Genomic DNA, 21,612 nt, shown 5'->3' with positions numbered 1-21,612 from the left:
AAGAAACTAGCAGATTACAAATACTGAGACATAGCAAATAATTGAAAAATTACTCAGCCTAGTCTAATGTCCTAATTTTAAGATTAGAAAAATCGCACTTTGTTATTCAGAGCCCTGGTATTCATTGTAGCAAAGGTTTAGACCATATTGGAACCTAGAATCTCCTGGCACATTCTTCATCAACTACATTACAGAGGTTGCAACTTTCTACCAAGAGATAGCATAAAGATCCACCTTTTAAGAAAATCATGATGTTTGACTCTCTAAAGGGAAATTAAAGTAAGCAGAGGATATACTACCAAAATGTCAGCTGATCCCAGAAATTTTTCCGTAATGAGTTCAATGAATAAATGGTCAATATCACAAGTAAGCTTTTAGTGGCTGAGTTGTTATTAGAATTCAAGCTTCATGGTCTGGGTACAGAAATTTATGCTAGATACTACAAATTAAAAATTGCAATTTGGTCATTTGTGGTCTGAAATCTGCATGAAGGCAAGATGTGCGTGTATGTGTGTGTCTGTGTTCTGGCTCACTAATATTTTTAAATTATTGGAATAATTGACATCATTAAAAATTTTGACATTTGCACATACAAATTTAGATATTAAAATCAAGGTCTGTCTTATTCCAAAGTACACACTCTTTCTCCTTCCTCACACTACCTACCCAACAAGTCTGATACAAGTGTACACTGTGCCACTGGAGACACGACCCTTCCTTCCAATGCCACTGAACCACTCTGCTGATTTCTAGCCTGAACTGTGACAGTATCCCGACAAACCCAGGAGACTCAAGCACATCATGGTGTCTTCAGCAATTTTTGCAATAAAATCATCTCAGGTCAGAGAAATGATAGACCTATAATTGGGATAAAATTAGCTCTTACCTGCAAAAGCTTAAGAAATACAAGGACTGATTTTAAAGAAATTGCGTCTAAAACACTTCCAAATCCAGAAAGAAGTAAATATTTGGTTCATTAATAATTTGACATTTAGATAATCTAAGGCAAAACATAATGAAGTTCCTTTCCCAGGGCCACACATCGAGGCAATTATAGTCAGGGGAAAAACTGTCATGAATCTACCACTAGTCTCTGTTTTCACTAACGGGTCATGATTTCTCTGAGACAATAATTTGCTTCCTAAGAAAACTACATATTTCACAAGCAATTAGATGTCAAATATTTCCACAGGTCTAATGAATGGAGCTTCATTTCTTGTATTTCTTTCTGGATAAATTGGTACCTGCCTAATAGTAATCTCATTGACGTTTTATGCTACTACATTGGATAATTGGAGAAATATTCATTTTTCCCTAGAAAGCAAATATTGGCTGAGTAATATACAAAATTATGAATAATAGTGCCTTACATTTAAAGAGACCTTTAGATTTTACAACAGAGTTTAATATATGATTTCACAACAATAAATGACTTAGAGAAAATGCCTATATCCAAACAGCATTTTATAGAAGATGCTGATACTGTTGTCTCGAGTTATAAAGGAACTGGAACCAGTGTCCTCTGCAGCAAGTATATTTATTTTTCTAACAGAGAGCAGCATGCTCCTTCCATTTGATGTGTGTGTTTAACGCTCTGTGTGCGTGTGCATTGGGAAGGTGTATATTTTGGTATCAGTGAGTTTGTGCTCAGAGTTTCAAAAACTCTGGAAACTAATTTTATCAATGTTTTCCTCAATATTACTTAAAATCAATGGTAACCCTAGAAGGTTCAGAAATGAGCTCACTGATACATACACACTTTAAAATAATTCTTTTATTCAACAGTTTAATGTACTTAAATTTTCCCCTGATGTGCTTTTAGCTTTCTTTAAATAGTCTAGAATAAATTTAAAAAAACGAGCTCATATTTTGGTATAAAACAGCTACTTCTAAAACTTGGTATAATATTATATACGATCACCATGTAGGAGGTATCACCTGACTTTAATTAAAAACAAACAGAAAAAGGAACAGATGAAAAAACACTACTGGTGAGGAACTCCTAAGAGAAATTGGGTGATTTCGATGGTGAAATCTGCCAGTTTCAGACTTGTATAAATGCAGTTGTTGCTGCCAGGTTTGATTAATGACAGTTGTACAACCATGTGCTGACATTCCCCACCATAAAGATACGTTTTTTTTCTGATATGAAACACTGCTGAAAAACGCAACCCAATCAGATCTGGCCCCTAGACAACATGTGCTATCATCGCTGTACCGTGAATTGAGATTGATCGGTAACCAGCCGTGACAAAGTGGGAAAAGAAGCTCTGGTTTTCGTGTTGTTTTTTTCCCAAAGAAAAAAAAAAAGAAAAGGAAAGTGAATTGTGTCAAAACCATTACCATCTGTTCAACTAAATAATAAACAAAACAAAATAAATTTATTTTAATACTTAAAAACAACAGTTTGCATGCAAGGTTCTGTTTGTGCGTGATCTATTTAATGAATAATCTTATAAGTGTTTCAAAAGAGAAAATATTATTCATTTCTTAAGAAACAAAGTACTATATTCTAAAATCACTTCCAAATTTAAATGAAAAAAACCTATTTTAGTTCTTCCTCCTGAAGAAACTTTCTCTCATAGCGAGTGGGAAGCTGTCCTTTAAATCTAAATTTACTCAGATATCAAAATAAGATTTTTGAAAACTGGCAAAATTGTATACCATAACCACATTTCATACATCTCTCATACTTTGCAATCCCTGATGCTTGCTCAGCTTCTCGGGTAGAAATTTCTCATGATTTTCTGGCTTTTGTGAATATAATTCAGGTAATTTAGGGACCCCTCTGCCCCGCCCCGCCCCAAGCCTTCCACAATGGCTTTACAATTCGGGAGGAGAAAAGAATGAAAGAAAATACACTACAATTTCTATTACAAAGTGGAATTTTACCATGTTCAGCTCACACCTGTGTATCTCATTGCCTTGTTTGAATTATGTGAGAGCTCTGCATAACAGAACTTGTTGAATGGCCATTCTCACCTCAAAAGCACCGCTATTTTTCAAGGAAGGAAATTTATTTTCTGAACATTTTTAGTTTTTGAAGTCACCTACCACTTCTCGATCTAAGACGTCTGGCTCCAGTTCTAGAACAAGTGTTTTGAATTAGCACTTAAAATTTTATTACATATCTGCTTTATTAATCATTAAGTTGGCCAATAGTAAAAACTAAGAATTGAACTGGGAAACATTTAATGTCTGTGCAAGTAAATGTGTTTTTCCTTTTAGAGAGACTTGAAAAGTTTGTTTTCAAGTTTCAAAAAATTGCACTCAATCCAAACAGCTGAAGATCACGCTACGCCTTTTAGACTCTTTCAGAAAATAAATGTCTGTAATAAAGGGCATTCTATGGTTCTATAATTCAACGAAAATTTAACTATGGAGCTTTTACATGAAAAAGTCACAAAGTCTATTGCCCTGCTTTCAAGAGAAGGACTTTGAGGATAAAAATATTTTAATAATCTTATGGAATCATTGACTGATAATTAAAGACACACCCATCAAATAATCGATGCCACTGTATGGATTACAGTGGACATGGAGATACAGCTGTCTAGAACTCAGTGATGTTTTTCAATTGCTCAAAAAAGTACATTTTAACAACTCCCAACTTCGAATCCAGACACTGTTCTGTAAAACATAAACTTTATTGAACAAATTTTAATCTTTTTCTTCTTTCACTTTTGAAAGCTGAAAATAAGAAAAGTTGCTCAATTTTCCTAAGACAATCTTTCTGCTTGTAATTTTTCAAACAAAATCCTTCCACAGACAAAACTTGAAACTGTTATTAAAACTCACGTGAGCACTTCTTGGCCACCTAAATGCCAGGTGATCATTTCTTAATCTTTAATATTTAAGGTGTATCCTGCAAGTCAAGCTCTTAAATCGCAATGGATGTCCGGGACCCGAAAATGAGCACAATAGGCCATTATTTTGCTGGCAAAGGGATACTGAGTCAAATTTTCTATGCTCTATAGCCAAGCTGGGTCATGTTCTTCTTTTTATCTACAATTAGAATGCAGGCTAATGTCCACAGTTTGGGTGAAAGAATCTTTACCTATTCTTTCTTGGTTTGGATCACAAGCATTTCTGGGCAGGGCATCTAAGAGCAGCATGAAAGAAGATAACCTTTTAAAAATGAAAATTAAGAGACCAGCCCAGTGACGTAGTGGTTAAGTTCACACGCTCGGCTTCAGCAGCCCACGGTTCTCGGGTTCTGATCCCGGGCGTGGACCTACACACCGCTGGTCAAACCATGCTGTGACAGCGGCCCACATACAAAATAGAGGAAGATTGGCACAGATTTTAGCTCAGGAACAATCTTTCTCAAGCCAAAAAAAAGAGGAAGATTGGCAACAGATGTTAGCTCAGGGCTAATCTTCCTCACTAAAAAAAAAAAAAAAAAAAAATCTTGGGAGATTAAACTTGTAGGGAAACAGTAGGGGGTAAGGTGGTCTCTGAAGAGTACTAGCTGTTCTGTTCTGGAAGCTTCTACTGAAAGCCAAAATTAAACTTGAAATATGGCAGCTTTTTGACTTTGTCTTAAATAACCCAACAATATTTTAGACTTTCTTAGCTTTCCCTAAATGCCATCCTTGTTACCTCCGTCCCGGTCATAGTTGGCTGCCTCCTTGTTAGCCTGACCCATAGAGGGAAAACCCCACCCCTAGTCTCCCTTTAGTACAGCTGAGAGAGCTGGGCATTTCGCAACTAAAAAGTTAAGAGAAAACAAACAAGCAAAAACGATGTTTAAAAAAACCCACAATAGGATAACAATAGTTGACTTAATGAAGTGCAGATTTCAGATCACAGGATAAGTAGGACTAAAAGACCACTGCCAGGGATCATGGACACCAAGTGGCTTGGAACTGGAGCCTCTCTCTGGAGTTTGAGCAATTAAACCAAACTGCAGCTGAGCCCTTCCAGAAAGGCCAAAGCATCCTGCTCACCCCATACTAGTAGTGCCTGCACATTTTAATCACTGCAGGCTGTGGCTGTGTTTTGAGTGTCCCTGTCTCTCCCATCTTCTACTCTTATGACAGACACTGGGGACTCCAGGGATTATTTCTCTTGGCAAATTTGTGAACAACTGTGAAGTTCACAGCCTGTTGTCTTTGGTTAGCACCGGTTTCCACCTTCTCCTGTTATTTTATTTGTTCATTTTTTCACCTCCTCTGCCATGAGATTTGTCCCTTCTGATACAACCACTCACAAAATTTTTATGGCCATTTCCACAAAGTTTTTCACTGTGCCTTCTAAACTACCTGCTTGCTGATTTGTAAAACTTTCTTATCCTCTATCTTTCTCAGACTTTTATCCTCACCTTCACATCTTAATGGAAATCTGGCTCTTTCCTGACAGTTGACATAAGGGTGGAGGAAGAGGGGAGTACCATCCTTGCCATTTCAAACAATTACTCAGTGCCTGCCACGGAGTAGTTAATCAATAAACATTTTTAAAATGAGTTACTTATCCACTCTCATGAAAATAAAACAAAACAAACTCCTATTCCATTGAATAGAAATCTCGTCATCCAGTCTTCAAATGGAACCTTTAGAATGTCTTCCTCTTTAGAAAATTTGACAAATAATAGGAGCTACTTCATAGGACTTTTGTAAGGATTAAATGAGTTAATATATTTAGAGCGTTGACACCTGATCCTGGCATTGACACCTGATTCTGGTAGTAAATGCTCAGTAATCTTCACCTGGGATTTTCCATAGCTGCCCCTCACTTCACTCATACCTCCTCCTCCAGTGATGTCTCCATCTCCCTTTGGCCATTCATCTCAGAGCAAGATCCTGGACTTTGTCCTCAACTAGAATGGCTCCACCTTTGAAATCTGAAGTTCAAACGTCAGATCCTGCCATAAGTTGGATGTTTCCTACTCTGTTAATCAGTTTACAAACTGAACTTCTTTCTCCATTTTTCTCTATCAAGCCTTTGCGTCATCACTTCTTTCTCTATCCTTCTTAGATTCTATAGTCCATAAGTTGCTCGCCAATATCCTCACTTTTCTTGTTTCGCTGTCTTTCTGTTGCATTTGCCTGGCAAAACCCCAATCATGTATTAACAGTTTACCATCTTCTTTATATACCAAGAGTAGACTAATAAATGCTTCAATTTACCCTTGACTGGCTCTCTAGAGAGAAGTCCAAACTTCTGAACCTGGCTTCTATGATCCTTCCTGTACTGGTCTCTGCTCGCCTCTCCCGTCCCATCTTGCACCATTGTCTCCCTTACACTCAGGCCCTCAACTATAACTCCAGAATTCTCAGGCTCTCTCCTGCTTCTGTATCTCTGCATATGCTGTGCCCTCACATCTGGACCTTTCTCTGTACCTCCCCAACTCTCTCTCTCTTGAGCCAACTGATTCTGCTCATCCTGACACAAGATTAATTTGTTTAATATCTATTGACTCTTCTAGATTTTAAGCTCCGTAAAGGCATGGCCATGTCACTTTTGTTCACAGTTGTATCCTCAGAGCTTAGTACAGTGACTTGAACCGAGTAGGCAGTCAAGATAAACTTGTTCATGAAGGAATAGATGAAGGCTATATATATGCAGGAAGAGGAAGGGCGTATTCTCTCATCAGTATCAAACATCGCTGATAACAAAATGCGATGTCTGTACAATGGAGAGGCTGTGAACAACACAGGGCACAATTTGAGCACTAAGAATCACTTTATTTTCAGGTCCCTGAACTTTGACTTTGAGTTTGTTTAAATTGTACCTTCTACTCATCATTTTTCATTTCAAAGCATTTCTCTGTGTTCAATTTCTTCTAATCATTGACTATCACCACAATTAACGCTACATTGCACAAGGCCCCAGAGCAATCTATACTTCAAAGGAGAATATCCTTGCTCATACCTATCCTTGTTCTACGGTTTAACCTGGAAACCACATGTACACCTGTTGCCTGATAAAGAAATTCAAGTTTGACTTACAGTAGTAATAAAAGAGAGAGGTCCAAAAAGTTTAAGATAAAAATTAATTTTAAGATAAAAAGTATATGATAAAAACTATACATATATTTACTGATAAATCCTTCATTAATATCAAGCATAACATCAAAGTGCTTAACACTACAATTTTATAATTAGAACTATAGTTTTTTATCATTTACATGATATTCACTACTTGCCTGGCAAATAGTATTTTTTTCTACTATTAAACTGTATTTTTTTTGGTATTATCTACAGATAGGGTACTGGCCTATCACTGAAAGTTACGTTATTGCTTTCAAAACTACAGAGAACTTTTAATTTCACCTCATAGTTATTCTGGTTTTCACTAAATTTAAATCCCTTAGAAGTTTAAAGATTAAATGTGTGTGTGTATAAATAAATCACCTTCTACTTTCATTCACACACATTTAAGATCAAATTCAAACCATTCTGGAGATATTAGGATTTTCCTTTGGTTCACAGTATCAGAAAGGAATATTATTTTTTCATTGTTGTCCTTAATATGCAACCATTCTTGTGGTAATTTTTCCACTAAGCTTTAATAGATTATTCAAATAAAATAATATCTGCAATCCCTTAAATGTATTCCTTTTTAATACTTTTTAAAATATTGAAAGTATTATTTCCAATAAGTTTTTTTAACTAATTAGGACATGAAAATTTATGGTAAAAAATGCAAATATATCACAATTAAGGAGAGCATGTTGGAACACATGGAGTGGTGGAGGTAGGTTAAATTATCCTTCAGTTTAGAAATAATTATTTTATTGGCTTAAATTCATTTAAGACAATTTGGTTTTACAATAGGGCTAGGAATTGCCACATCAGATTTGGAAAAGTGGATATATCTCACAGCTGCATGTTTGGTTAGAAATTAACCTCAATTTTAAGTCCTTTTAGAAAAGGACTTGAGGGATTAAATCCACAAGCATCTACAGACCTCAAAGCTCAGACCAGAAGTTTTTTTTGTTTTCTTTTTGTTTGTTTGTTTTGTTTTCTTTTTTTCTTTTTTTTTTTTTGGTGAGGAAGATTTGCTCTGAGCTACCATCTATTGCCAATCTTCCTCTTTTTGCTTGAGGAAGATTGTCTCTGAGCTAACATCTGTGCCCATCTTCCCCCATTTTGTATGTGGGATGCTGCCACAGCACGGCTTGATGAGTGGTGTGTAGGTCTGTGCCCAGGATCCAAACCCACGAACCCTGCCCACTGAAGTGGAGCATGCAAACTTAACCACTACCCCACCAGGCTGGCCTCTCAGACCAGAAGTTTTTTGACAGGCAGCTCCCATTCTTCTAGCACCCTTCAGAGTCAGGAATGAACTCTGTGCAATAAGGGACTGCAAGTTTGGGGTAAAATGGATTTTTGAACATGCCATCTACTTAGTGGCCTTGTGGTCTTTGCTGGTCAAACTTCAAGAAATCTCCTTCACCAGCGTTCAAAGTGAGCACTAGTTGAGTTATCAGGGGTGGGGTGGGGGCAGATTCTGCATTATCAGAGGGATGTTCATTCTGGGCTGTGCAATGGAAGATTCAAAAGGTTCTCTCCTTTTTCCTTCTTCCCACAGAAACTTCTTCATGAAATGTGCTTAAGGAATAATTTGGAAATTCAACACAGCTGCACAGAGGCACATGTCATCAAGTGTGTCACCTAACTTGTGGGTTGGCAGGTCTATGTGAAAATAAAGGTTCAGACACTTCTCTAATTAAGCTACTCTTAACTAGTTTTATCAATTCAGCAACTACTTAATGAACAAGGAATATAAAGAAAAATTCCCTGCCTTACATAGTCTAGAAAATATGCAAAGGATACATTCATCTCAAGTCATCAGTGAACCAAATAGCTTGCTTCTTGTGTTCAGTGATGTCAAATCCAATCATGGTACCACTTGTCCGTCTCACTGGTATAAGCTCCACAGCAAAGGCAATAAGGAAACATTATTATCTTTGAAATATGTTTATTTCAATTATATTCTATTCTTTTTGCCTTAATATTAAAAACAAAAATAAAAATCATATAAGATAACATTCAGGTGAGCAACGTCCAGATTCATCTTTTCTACTATATCAAGGTTTCTCAACTTCAGCATGAGTGACATTTGAGGCCAGATTATCTTTCCTGTAGGAGGTGTCCTGTGCATAGCAGGAAGTCTAGTAGCATGCTTAGCTTCTACCTACTAAATGACAGTATCACCTAATCTCCAAAATGTGGCAAGGAAAAATCTCCAGACATTGTCAGATGTCCCTTTGGAAATGGGGGAAGCAAAATTGGCCCCAGTTGAGAACCACTGCACTAAAGGTATATCTGGTGAGCACCACATGTCAGACACAGGGCTGGATATTTGAGATTGAGGATAAATATGGCAAAGGGAGTCAGGGAGATATAAACAATTACAATAATGATGAGATTAGCACTATTTTCTCTTAGTTACACAGAAATACAAAGAACAAAACAAAAAAACCCAACAGCTGTGGAGTAAAACATGGAATGAAGGGTGCTCCAGGTTCAAAATGGGAAATGAGCACAAGCTTTTGATGTCAGAGAGACCTGAAGCTTGAATCCAGCTCTGCTCCCCACGAGTCCTGTGACCTTCAGCATGTTGCTCATTGTCTCTAGGCTTCAGTTTCCTCTGTGTTAAAAGAGGGGATTCATACTTCAAGGCTGTTGGAAAGACTAATTATAAACTGTGTAAGCACCCAGCATGAAACCCACTGGACCCTCAAGAAAATTATACTTCTTGTTAATTTTTAAATATAATTTCCTTTAAAAATGAATTATTTTAGTGTAGTAGTTAAGAGAGTCGACTTGAGGGCTAGTCTGCTTGGATTCAAATCCCTCTCTATCACTTAAATTTGCTGCTTGGATTCATCATTTGTAAAATAAGGATGATAAGAATCCTTGTGTCATGAAGTAATTATGAAGAGTAAGTGAGTTACTTGCACGTACAGCACTTAAACTTTAGCTATTACTTCCATAGTTAATTTTAAGATACACATTTTCTATATTTTAACATCTCTGAAACTAGAAATCATCATCCATAGAGGGCATATCATAGTTGATTTGGCAATTTTTTCTCCTTAACTCAGAGAAAAAGTACCATTGGATCTCACAATCAATTCTAACTTGCATTCAGTGACATACAATATTATTATATGATTAAAAATAGACTAAACAAATCTTTTGACTTCTCTGTTTATTAAGGACAACATCTTTCATCCAGGGACCCAACTTAATAAGCTCACTATTACTTTTAACCCTTCTTTTCCCATGAACTCTGACATACAGTTTCCAATTGAAAATAATCTCTTTGTATTACCACTTGCATTAACATCCATGCTTGCATATTCACAGGATATATCCCAAAGGAATCCCCTAACTACCTTTTAAACAACTTCCTACCAGCTATGCCTACTTTCAACCTTTTTCTACTCCAAGCTACCCCATATATAAATATAAGAATCAATTTTCTAAACATAAAGACAACGATGTATTTCTCTTCAATGTGCTCAGTGAATCCCCATTTCATAGTGCGCTCAGTACAAACACTTTACGTGGAATTAGAGGCTTTCCTAGTAAAGCCTCAACTACTGTTGTTGGCCTTAAGAGCCACTCCACCCCGCTCCAGGCAAACTGAACCACTCATTGTCAGCCCACGCGTTCCACCACCAAAGCTTTTTCACCCTGCCTCCCTCTCTTGGAATAGCCTTTTTTGCAGCTCCCCTTATAGAAATTCTATTCTCTCTTTCAGAATCATCTCTAATATCAAATGGAAATAGACTAATTTTTATTTTCTGAAATCCTAAAGAGTCTAATATATCATAGTTTTTATACAGTTTGCCTTATTTAATAATTAATGTTATACATACCTCATACCTTCTACTAAAATCCTTGAAACAAACTCATCTTGTTTACCTACTGGATTATCAACACATAGAAATATTCAATGAATGTGTTTGATTACTTTTGAAATAATTCTTGAAATATAATATTTTATTAGTCTACATTGGAGATTTTAATTATTCCTTTGAGATAATTGATATTTTACTATAAATTATGTTCAAAATATTTTCTTTCTCCACTTTATAAAATATCTAAAATAAAGGTAAGAGTCCTGATTGACTTTTTTGTTTCTGTTATTTATGGTGTAAATATTTGGACAAAACTGTTAGAAAATGTAGGTTAATGGAAGAATATTTACAGTTTTCATTGAACATATTTTTTATAAGTGCCATTTGTTGTATAAATTGTAAGGACACAGAATACTCAACCAGATATTCTTAATAAAGGCTCTAAATGCCTATACATTTGATGAAACAAAAAGTATTATAACAACTTTTGTAATTGTAACAGTTATGTACATAAGAATAATTAGCAAAATTACCACACTGAGATCTTATCACAAGGCTATCCCATAGAGCTATATGATGAATCACCTTCTCAGAAGAGACTTCCTGTACTTTAATTTCTTGGCAAAGTTTCACGGTGCCCCAATGGCAACTCCCCACCTCTAAATATGCTCTTTTAGAATGAAGCTCCAATGAGTTAATACTGAGTACCAACTAAAATAGATTTCTCCAATAATTGATTCTACTGTAGCGGAGTAGTGTATATTCTTAAAATGCTTTGAGAGTATTTGTTCTCTTATCTCTTATCTTTGGCAATTATATCACCTTCACACACTATCAAACAAATAACGCTCATTCATCATGTCATTGTAACATTGGGTCACAAGTTTTTTTTTTTTTTTTTTTTGCTTTCTCTTTCAATTCATACCAGTTGATTTGAATAACTGCGTCAAACAGCAGCCTTCCAGAGGGACTATTATAAGAAATAATAATAATAAACAACAAACCACATTTGTAGAAAATATAAAGTCTGGAACTCAGTCCTGCCTGCCAATTCATAACTGTCCATGGAATTGTTAATAATCAAACACGATCAAGAAAATATCAATTACCACTCTCTTAGTAAATTCAAAAGTGGCCTGAGCACTGTTAGGCAATGGAGATGAAAAGATAGGGTAAACTATCAATGCCCTAGAAGAGTTCATAGTTCTAGATTTATATATTCTATTCATACTACTTAATTCTGTCAGCAAACATTTCCTTCACTTCTGATGTGTTTCCAGTGACTTAATTTTTCTTTCCAGATACAAGGTTAAGGAGAAGAACACAAGAATATATTAGGTTAAAATACTCTGTGAGAATGAAGGTAGAATTGTTTTAAATTCTGTTGCAGTGGACAGTGGAAAATAATGTTAATTTTTTTAAAAAGATGCAAACATTTATTTGATATGATAGAATGGATGTATATGTTACTGCTATGTGTCATTATGATAAAGATTATAAAATCTTTAATACACACTTTATACCACAAGTGTATTTTGTGACTATCTGATAAAAGCAACACTTCTGGGCAAGCATTTACTAAGCTGTCTTTTCAAGTCTTCAATCCCAAGTGCAGAATGGAAAACATTGTTCCCACCCAACACCACTAGGAAGTGGTCAAGAGCGGGGGACTTCGGAGGAGTCAGACATCCTAGATCCCTCATTAGGTGATTGACGTGATCATCCTTATTCCCTTTGAGTCTGAGTTTTCTCATTTGTAATACAGGAATAATAATAGTTTTTACATGATAGGGTTGACCTAACAATAAACGTATTAATGCAAAAGGCCTAGAGTAGGCACTAGGCAAATATAATTTATTAATATTATATTTATAGGAAAGGAAAATGCATTAAAAAATCTTTTTGAATCAGTACTAGAGTTTTCCCAGAAAAACCTAAAGAAACACTCAAAGCCGAAAACAATTTTGAATTAAAAAATATGCCCATATACACAGAAATCTGACAAGATATACGTAAAACATAAAAAGTAGTTGTCATTGGCAATGGGTATATGGACAATTTTACCTTTCCTCCTTAGGCCCCCCCGTTTCAAATTTATGGGGTTTTTTCCTCCCATAAAAAAATGTACTATCGTTCTTTTTAAATTGTTTTGAGTTGTTGCCATTTATAGAATCATACCATTTCAGAATTTAAAGGCACCAAAAAGCCATCCAATCCAACTTACGCATTTTGCAGATGGGGACTCTAGTGCTCAGACAGGTTACATACATTGTTTAAAATAATACGATGAATTTTGGCAGAGCTGGGACAAGAACACTGATTACCTACATTCCAGTTTACCTTGCAACCCCACATTACAATTCAACTTATTAAGAATAACAACAAAATTCAATCAGAAATATATTTTAATAAAAATACTTGGGGTGATTAAAAATTATCAAGCAATTCTAACCACAAATTGTCTTCTGAAGGCAAGGATTTGGGGTAATATAGTCAATTAAATAACTTTTTCCTTTTCATATTTTGTTTATAGTCAAGGTAAGAACCTAGGTATGAGAGAGAGTGTCTCTAAAGGCAAATATCCAGTATGTCCCCCTGTGGGATACAGTGTGCTCTGGTGACTATCTCCTGGTAAGCCTTTGGCTTGTCCTATAGTTTGGGCTAAAGTAAAATGTCGCCCTAGTCCTGACTTCAGCCCAGGTGAATGCTCTAACGTGCCACACTTTGATGGAAGAAGCACACCTGCTGTGGCCCCTAGTTGGACAATACCCACACGCCAATGACAGGTGGCACTCAGGCAGATCCTTTTGCTCTGCAAACTGGCACCTGGTCTTGGCTCTGCTCACACACAAGAGCTGCCAGTTAATGGACAGCAGAGCATCTCTGACTTCAAGGCATTTCATACTCCAAGTGTGTCCCAGCTTGTTAGTTGACCACTGGCCAGAGCCCAGATTGGATGCCAATTCTTGCATTGTTCTTGAGTTGAGATTCTCAACAGATGGGCCAATGTGGTCACAGGACGAGGCCACTTGCACTCCCCACCCTAGATGGCAATTAATTTTATAATAACAGCAACTATTAGCACCTATTTGATGAAAACACAGAAAAAAAATACCATTTTGGCATCCCTCTGAAAGTTGCTAATTAATCCTGTTTGTAAACAAAATCTATATATTCAGCTTCCAAGAAGGTAACGTTGACCTGGTCCAAGTTTAGATTTTCAAAACACCAGGACATTATATGCACAGCCTATGAAATTGGTCTAAAAATTACCCTTAACAGTAATGCTATATAATGTTCCTATAATGTGATTCACAATATAGTGTTTCTAACCAATCACCTATAATTTTACCTAAAATATAAAATTCGGAAGCAGCTCCAGCCCACAAACAATTAATAATCACATAACTATGGAGCCCATTAGTTTAAAATACAAGTTTCCTGTTGAACAGATTCTAAATCAAGTCCTAGCCCTAACATATATTAATGCAGACGTAGGAAACTTAGCTTCTTTAAGCTTCTGTTTCCACATCTCTCAAATGGGAATAATATTACACTGGAACACTATTCTTTAAAATAATGGAATTAACGTAGGCAAAAAGCATTTAGAAGATTGCATGGCAAATAGTAAGTCCTTCAAAAACACCTGCTTTTATCATTACATAGTCTTCTTATAAAAGTGGTTTTCTTATTGCTAGCAGATAAATGATACAGTATAATGTGTAAAATTTGAAGGTCCCAACACAGATGTCTTATTGTACTGAGGACAGGGAACAGTATCTGGACCCTGTACCATCCTTCAGAGGTAGAAAAATCGGTGGCCACTTTTAGGGGTGGCAAACCTGTTGGCAAAATTTATAAATAAATTTATATGATTTAAAAGCAAAAGTGATATCTCTGAGAGCAATCATATTTTATATGTTTCTATGGAAATCAATTGGCTAAAGAAAGGAGAATGTGTAATTATTCTATAAAAGTTATTTACTCTATATTTTTCAGCTTTAACTACTTTTTTCTTGTATTTGTCTATATAACTAATAAATGCCACCAATCAGCTAGATTTATAAAACGAGGGCACCTGTTATGTGCAGCCATTGTACAGTGTTTACAGTGTTTTCAATTAGTTATATCATTTTAATAACTCTTTGAGTTAGAATGGATGGCACAATTATTCACCCTATGCAAATGAGCCAAAGCATAGGTTAATCATTAGTCCCACAGCATCGCTGGTCCACATCCTCAGGATGTAAAACGCAAAGAGTTTAAATAGCTTCTTCAAGGTCACACTCTTAGTTAGTGGTAGAGAAATCTGTCAAACATTTCCAGAACATGGGAGTATAACTAAACTGATAAATGATCAAACAGTGTCAGAACAAGCCTGAAATCTAACACCACTAACGATGGCTTAAATATTCTTTATGTTTTTGGTAGCTGTATTAAAAGACCCGACACTAATTGTCCGTGCAGTTCTAATTTTTTCAGACAGAAATGGCTAAGATGTCTCTATAGCTGAAAAATCATAGAATATTCATTTACACTTTTCTTTATATTTCTGAGTCTTAGGGACCAATTCACTTTTCAGATGTCACATACAATGTTTTATATACATTGATTGCTTTTCTCCTCCTTTCAGTTTTTTCTTCTTTTTTGAAAACCATTTTAATTGACCAATGTTGACCAGCCAACCTAATCAGCGTGGTTATTTATCAGAAGCCCAAATTACCACATGTCCTTGAAGCACATACTGTATGTGAAGAAGGCCGATCTCCTCAGCAGGGTGGCTGAGCACCTGTTCAGCATCTCTGCATCCCAGAAGCACATGCTGTAAACAATGGTGCTTCCAAACAATTAATATAAGAACATTTTCCAGGGCTAAGTGGAAAGAGCCACTTAGTGGGAAAATGCCACAAAAAAAGGGAATTATAAGAGGTTCTATTCAGTTCCTTTTCTCAAGGAATCATGTATTTATGTGAATCTCACATTTCATGGAACTAAGAACTCTAAAATCTCTCTCTTAAAATAAACTTCACTTTAGAAAAACGAATTTGTCAGTGGGTTCAGGAAAACCGATAGATTTTCCACGATACATCTTGAAACTCTTTTTCTCTAGTCCCTACTTTTATGAAATATTCATGAATTATATCCACTATGTGCAAGCCGTCAACTGCACTTAGAATTCTCAGGCATACATAAGAATGTAAATGGCATATTTTATTTCTATTTTTCTCTGACAAGCTATTATGAGCCTTCCTTTCTCTACTCTAGATCCTTGTGGAGGAAGTTAGTGTCACTTTAGAGTTAGTTTAGAAAATAAATAAAAATGGAATAAAAAATACCATAGAACTAACTAATGATGATATACAGAAAATTATATGATTGATGAAGGATGTTAAATCTCCTGTTTACAGTCCTTTAAACGACTGCTAATAATTAACTGAAATACAAACCGTACTGACAAACTCAGATTAGAAATCACAATTAGATTAATCACACTACTTCTTATCCAAATTCCGAGAAGGGCTATTTTTATTCTCCACAATAATGTTGGATTGAACAGAACATTGTAGTGTTAGTATATTTCAATTTTATTTTTATTTCTTTGCTTATAAATTATAACATTGTTTCTTTTATATCAAGGCATGATATTTTTCATAAAGCTTCAGCATATATATATAATTTTTTTGGTAGAACAAAAATATACAATATCCCTATGCTTCGATGGAACATACGATGAAGCATGACTCTAGTTATTATAAATACTGGCAACTTCTATCACGTGAAACGCTTTGTCAAAAGATGTGTTGAAGGCATTTGATCATCAAAAGGGTACTAATTAGCAAAACGCATTAGGTTTGCCTGAGGAAAAAAAGGTTTGTAACACTCAAGGAAGAAACTAGGATTACTTCAGTTTTAACTTTCTTTAATGTATTCAGTATGTAAATACTTTCCTACATCACCCAATCTGGCTAACATAAAATAAAAAGTAAAGAATCAATAACAACATATTTACCTTGCTTAAAATGACTACTTTTTACAGACTAGCAATGAGCATTTCAAATAGAGTAGGCACTTCATAAATGTATGTAAATCCAAAGTGCGTTTTCTACGACTTACATTATGCTTTAAAAAAATATGCTTTTGAAAAACATAATCATTATGAACTATAAAATGTCTTTCCCCTTATCTCCTCATTTTGTTCCCCCATCCATTTTATTTTCATATTAGTTTGTAAAATCCCTAATAGATGAATTAGTGTTGATTTATTTGAGCACATATATATTGAGACCCTCTGGAAAAAGGCTATTGATACTTGACAGTCACAAAAAAGCAATGAATTTTTCTTCTTCCTGAAATTTTCAATTGTGAAATAGTAGTATCTTCAGAAGTGTCTCCAAGCAATTAATATTTTGACAGCAGCATGTATAAATGTAGGCTCCTTCCTGTTTTGTCCCTTTATCATATGGAAAATATCCAAGTAAATAACTTTTCCCTGGTTGGGCATCAGGGTGATTGCTAAACTTGGGAATTGCTACTTTTCCAACCTCACCGAAACATTCATCTAATCAAAAAATGTCTTTAACACAACTTACCAAAGGTATGTTGTAATTACATTAAAGATAGTTACTGACAAAGGGCAGGAGTTTAAGGCAAAATCAAAGAAAGAGGCATTGGGGTACTTAAAAAATATTTTCACGGTAAAGAAAAAAATACTCCCTTAATTCAGCTCTGGTTACTGAAAGACTGGCACAGATATCTTCTTCTGTGCTGAAGGTTTAAATAGCTATTACAGCATTTCATAAATTTAAACTTGAATTGAAAAGCTTTTCTTGTCTCCAAAAGAAAAATAGTCACATATTACTTACATAGTAATTACAGGCTATGCAGCTGCCCTACAAAGCTTTACTATAAATGTGTTAAGCATGAACCACTACACAAACCTTATTCAAACTGCATTAAATGTTAAGCCAAAGAAATGTCATCCTCTACACCACTCCACACAATTGCTTGCACAAGAACAATGGCCATCTCCCTAGTCTGAGACCTAAATAATGTAACAGAATCAATGTTGTGGATTTAGGCTATGGTTGGTTAAAAGTCATTACTGTTATTTCTCACCAAGTAAAGAGGTCTCTTTCCCCCTCATTACGAGTAAGTGAAGCTTATGCTAATGCAGACAAATCTAAGAATGAATAAGCTTCTTTGAAATACCATTTAAAGATTGAGAATTCAAGAAAAAGTACTTGGCTTCTACCATGATAAAAATACTGACCTCAATTTCTATATTTCACTGATCCTTGCTTTAAGCCTTTCTAACATACAATTTAAAGCTTACACAGCATTTCCATTTGCTTAATACTTTAAAAATATTTAGCTGGTCACACAAAGCCCTGTAGTAGTATCATGCTGGTAATAGAAGAATTAAAGAGGCCAAACCTATGAAAATGTTTTAAGGGAAGTTAGTGGAGGTAAGAGTTCTCAAAATTATAACCTTGTCTTTAAAGACCTTTAATTCATAAAATCTAAACATGTAGTTTCATGCTGTTGTTTGATTTGTATGTATTATTTGAACTTTGAAGCAAATACATTTGGTAAGATTTGGAGAATACTGTAGCAACTAGAGATGTCAGGTTTATGACCTAACACCTAGAGCAATCTGGGAACAAGTCAAACTTGGCTTAAGTTTTCTTCTACCTTAATTCAAAGACATAGGCCCATTGAAATGCAACACATTCTTACCACTTTCTATTTTTGAAATTTTAGTCAACTGGATATTGTTTAATGATTGAAAATGGCAGGATCATCAGGGATGTTATGTGGATACCATGTAACCCCTGATATCATGTGACAAAATGGGCATTCTCTGTGGCTTTCTTCCTAAAATCCCCCAAACCCAGCCTAATCATGGGAAAACACTAGACAAATCCAAGTTTGGGGAACATTCTTTAGGAAATCTGGACAGTACCCCTTAAAACTGTCAAGGTCACAAAAGCAAGGAAAGACTGATAACCTGTCATAGACCAGGGAAGACTGGGACAATATGACAACTAAAAGGAATAACCTATAATATCCAACTAAATAAATATTCTAGGGCCGGCCCCGTGGCTTAGTGGTTAAGTGCGCGCGCTCTGCTACTGGCGGCCTGGGTTTGGATCCCGGGCACGCGCACTGATGCACGGCTTCTCCGGCCATGCTGAGGCGGCGTCCCACATACAGCAACTAGAAGGATGTGCAACTATGACACACAACTATCTACTGGGGCTTTGGGGGGAAAAAAAAGGAGGAGGATTGGCAGTAGATGTTAGCTCAGAGACGGTCTTCCTCAGCAAAAACAGGAGGATTAGCACGGATATTAGCTCAGGGCTGATCTTCCTCACAAAAAATAAATAAATAAATAAATAAATAAATAAATAAATAAATATTCTAGATTGAACCCTGATGAAGGAAGACATTAATGGAAAAACTGGTGAAATCAAAATAATGTATAAAATTTAATTGTTATGTATCAGCATTTGTTCTTTAGGAGTGACGAATGTTTCATAGTAATGTAAGGTGTTAACAATAGCGGAAACTGGGTATGGGATATACAGGAATTCTCTGTACTGTCTTTGGAACTTTTCCATAGATCCAAAATCATTCCAAAATGAAAGTTGTTTTTCTTTTTAAATGGACAAGGCTATTTACTTACAGTAACTGAAAATTAATCCTTGGCTACACTAGGCTAAATTTTAATGCAATTAATCTCTTAGTCTTACATCAACAGTTTAAAATTATACATTAAGTGCTGTCAAATTTAAGGAAAGTTACTGACTATACATAGAGGATGGACACCAACAGCTCAGTTCCATAAATTCTCCTTGCTTTTTAACCTGCTTCTCCACTGAGAAGGCTTGAGGACCTCACATTCACAAACCTCTCCTGATAACAACATTCCTTTAAAACTAGACGTCTGACCACAAAATGACAAAAGAGACGTAGAGGGAACTTTCCCTATTATTTAGGCTGAAAAATTAACCGAATTAAAATTTTCACTTGTCTTATTCCTATAGATTGCAAAGAACCTCTCACTGACTATTTAAAATGTTTGGTTAATTTGAAGCAAATTATGCTATTGATGATACAACCCTAGACAGTATAGTATTATAAACCTAGGAATATATAAAATTGAGATTTTGAAATGAAGGTATAAATGCAGGAAAGTATTGACAGCAATGCCAGGGAAAGCACATAAAAGGCAATTGACTTCTGTGAAAGCATGTTTAATTTCAGTCAGTTGAATGAAACCTAATTTCTTTTTAGGAAAAAAAAAAGTAGGAAAAAAGCAGGATGTGATATTTCATGGACGATGATTGCAGTAGATGTGATGGCTGTAGTTTCAAAAGGTAGGACTACAAGGAAGGCAAAAGAAATCTTAGCGCTAGACTTGCTCATTATGTAGAAAAAACACTTGAATGATTTATTTGATCATAAAGGGCAAGGGGTTGGGAAAATTTAGACAACAAAAAAGTTAAATTTACTTTAATGAAAGATGACAAGCATTTTTGGACTTACCCTAGAGAATTGAGAGATTGGGTTTGGGGGGGGTGGTGATAGGACAAATAAAAAAAGAGATGGAGGAGATCTCCATGAAGAGATGGCAAGTGAGAAAGTGACAGGAGGTCCCTAAGTGACAAATTTCCTATGCAGATAGTGATGTCAACTACTTGCTGCCTTCTCAGTATTGTGTTGAACGAGATCTCTCTTTACTCCAGACCTTAAAGTTAGCTACACTCAGCAGCCTTTTTTTAGTGATGCTCTGGGCAATAAAGGAAGGCAGACAGTATCCAATGTGGGGTAAAGTATCACGGCAACAGAGCAGGAGTTGAAGGAGGCAATTGGGGATGGTAGTCAAGAGTTCAGCAGGAACAGAATGGCAGATTTAGAATGGGCCACGAGAAAGAAAGCACCTCAGGAATCCTTGATACTCGGGGATAATAGATGGAGTGGAGGATCAGGCATTTATGTGAAAATTCAATGAAAGAATGACATCCAAAGCCTGGGGGACTTCACTACATAAAACTTTTTGCCCATTTGTATATGCAAATATCATATTGTGAAAATAATACACCAAGATATAAGAGTGTCTGGTGGTGCAATTGGGAATGTCTTTTTCTTTTCTAACTATTCAACGGTTATCTAACAATTTTCCATCCATATGATGTGCTTACCTTCCTCTGGGCAAGTCTGCATCATCTTTTTTCCACCGCACAGTTGGTTGAGGATCTCCCTGGACCTGACAACGAAATTCTACAGCTTCTTCCTCCAGCACCACCTGGTTAATTGGCCTCCTGAGAAATGTGGGTCGTTCTTAGGGGAAAAAGAAAAACAAACAGTAAAATGAAATGAATGTTGTACATGTTTTAAGTACATTATGGAAAAAGCATAGGAAACAAGTGGTATATTTTTGGTACATAGGTACCTAACTCTGTATCTCAATTATGTCTTGATAAGGCCTTAGGAATCCAAGGTGACTGAAGAAAATAAAATATTTTGAACACAGAAATAGCTATGGTTTCTATATAAAGCCATACAACCTTTTGGAAAAAAGATATCAAATTGATTCTCCAGTGAATTCCTGAGCTAAATCATGTGGATCCTATCTTAAAAATCTGAACACTGAATTCCACAGAAATAAGGAAAGAGATAAAAGTGATTAATCTATGACAATGGCTCAGAGTGGGAAAAATAAAAGTTGAAACTGATAGAAAATATCAAAAAGAAAACAAATATTAATATTCCATCAAGAATGCTAGAGAAAA

At 35.7% G+C, this 21,612-nt stretch overlaps 1 protein-coding gene across 7 annotated transcripts in view; it reads right to left on the bottom strand.

Moving 5' to 3' along the window:
* ROBO2 (roundabout guidance receptor 2) overlaps window positions 1-21,612 on the bottom strand; it is a 593,028-nt gene that overhangs the window by 142,081 nt on the left and 429,335 nt on the right. For all 7 annotated transcript variants that reach the window (XM_087418202.1, XM_087418199.1, XM_087418200.1 and 4 more), the window contains one exon: window positions 21,022-21,160. In XM_087418202.1, coding sequence (XP_087274328.1) covers window positions 21,022-21,160 — 139 coding nt within the window. The remainder of the gene's footprint in view (window positions 1-21,021; window positions 21,161-21,612) is intronic.

This window comes from Ceratotherium simum, chromosome 27, assembly GCF_057802395.1.
Source record: "Ceratotherium simum simum isolate JZ-2026a chromosome 27, ASM5780239v1, whole genome shotgun sequence".
NCBI lineage: Eukaryota > Metazoa > Chordata > Mammalia > Perissodactyla > Rhinocerotidae > Ceratotherium > Ceratotherium simum.
The sequence above is the reverse complement of the archived record's forward strand: the minus strand, read 5'-3'. Positions and strand labels throughout refer to the sequence as shown.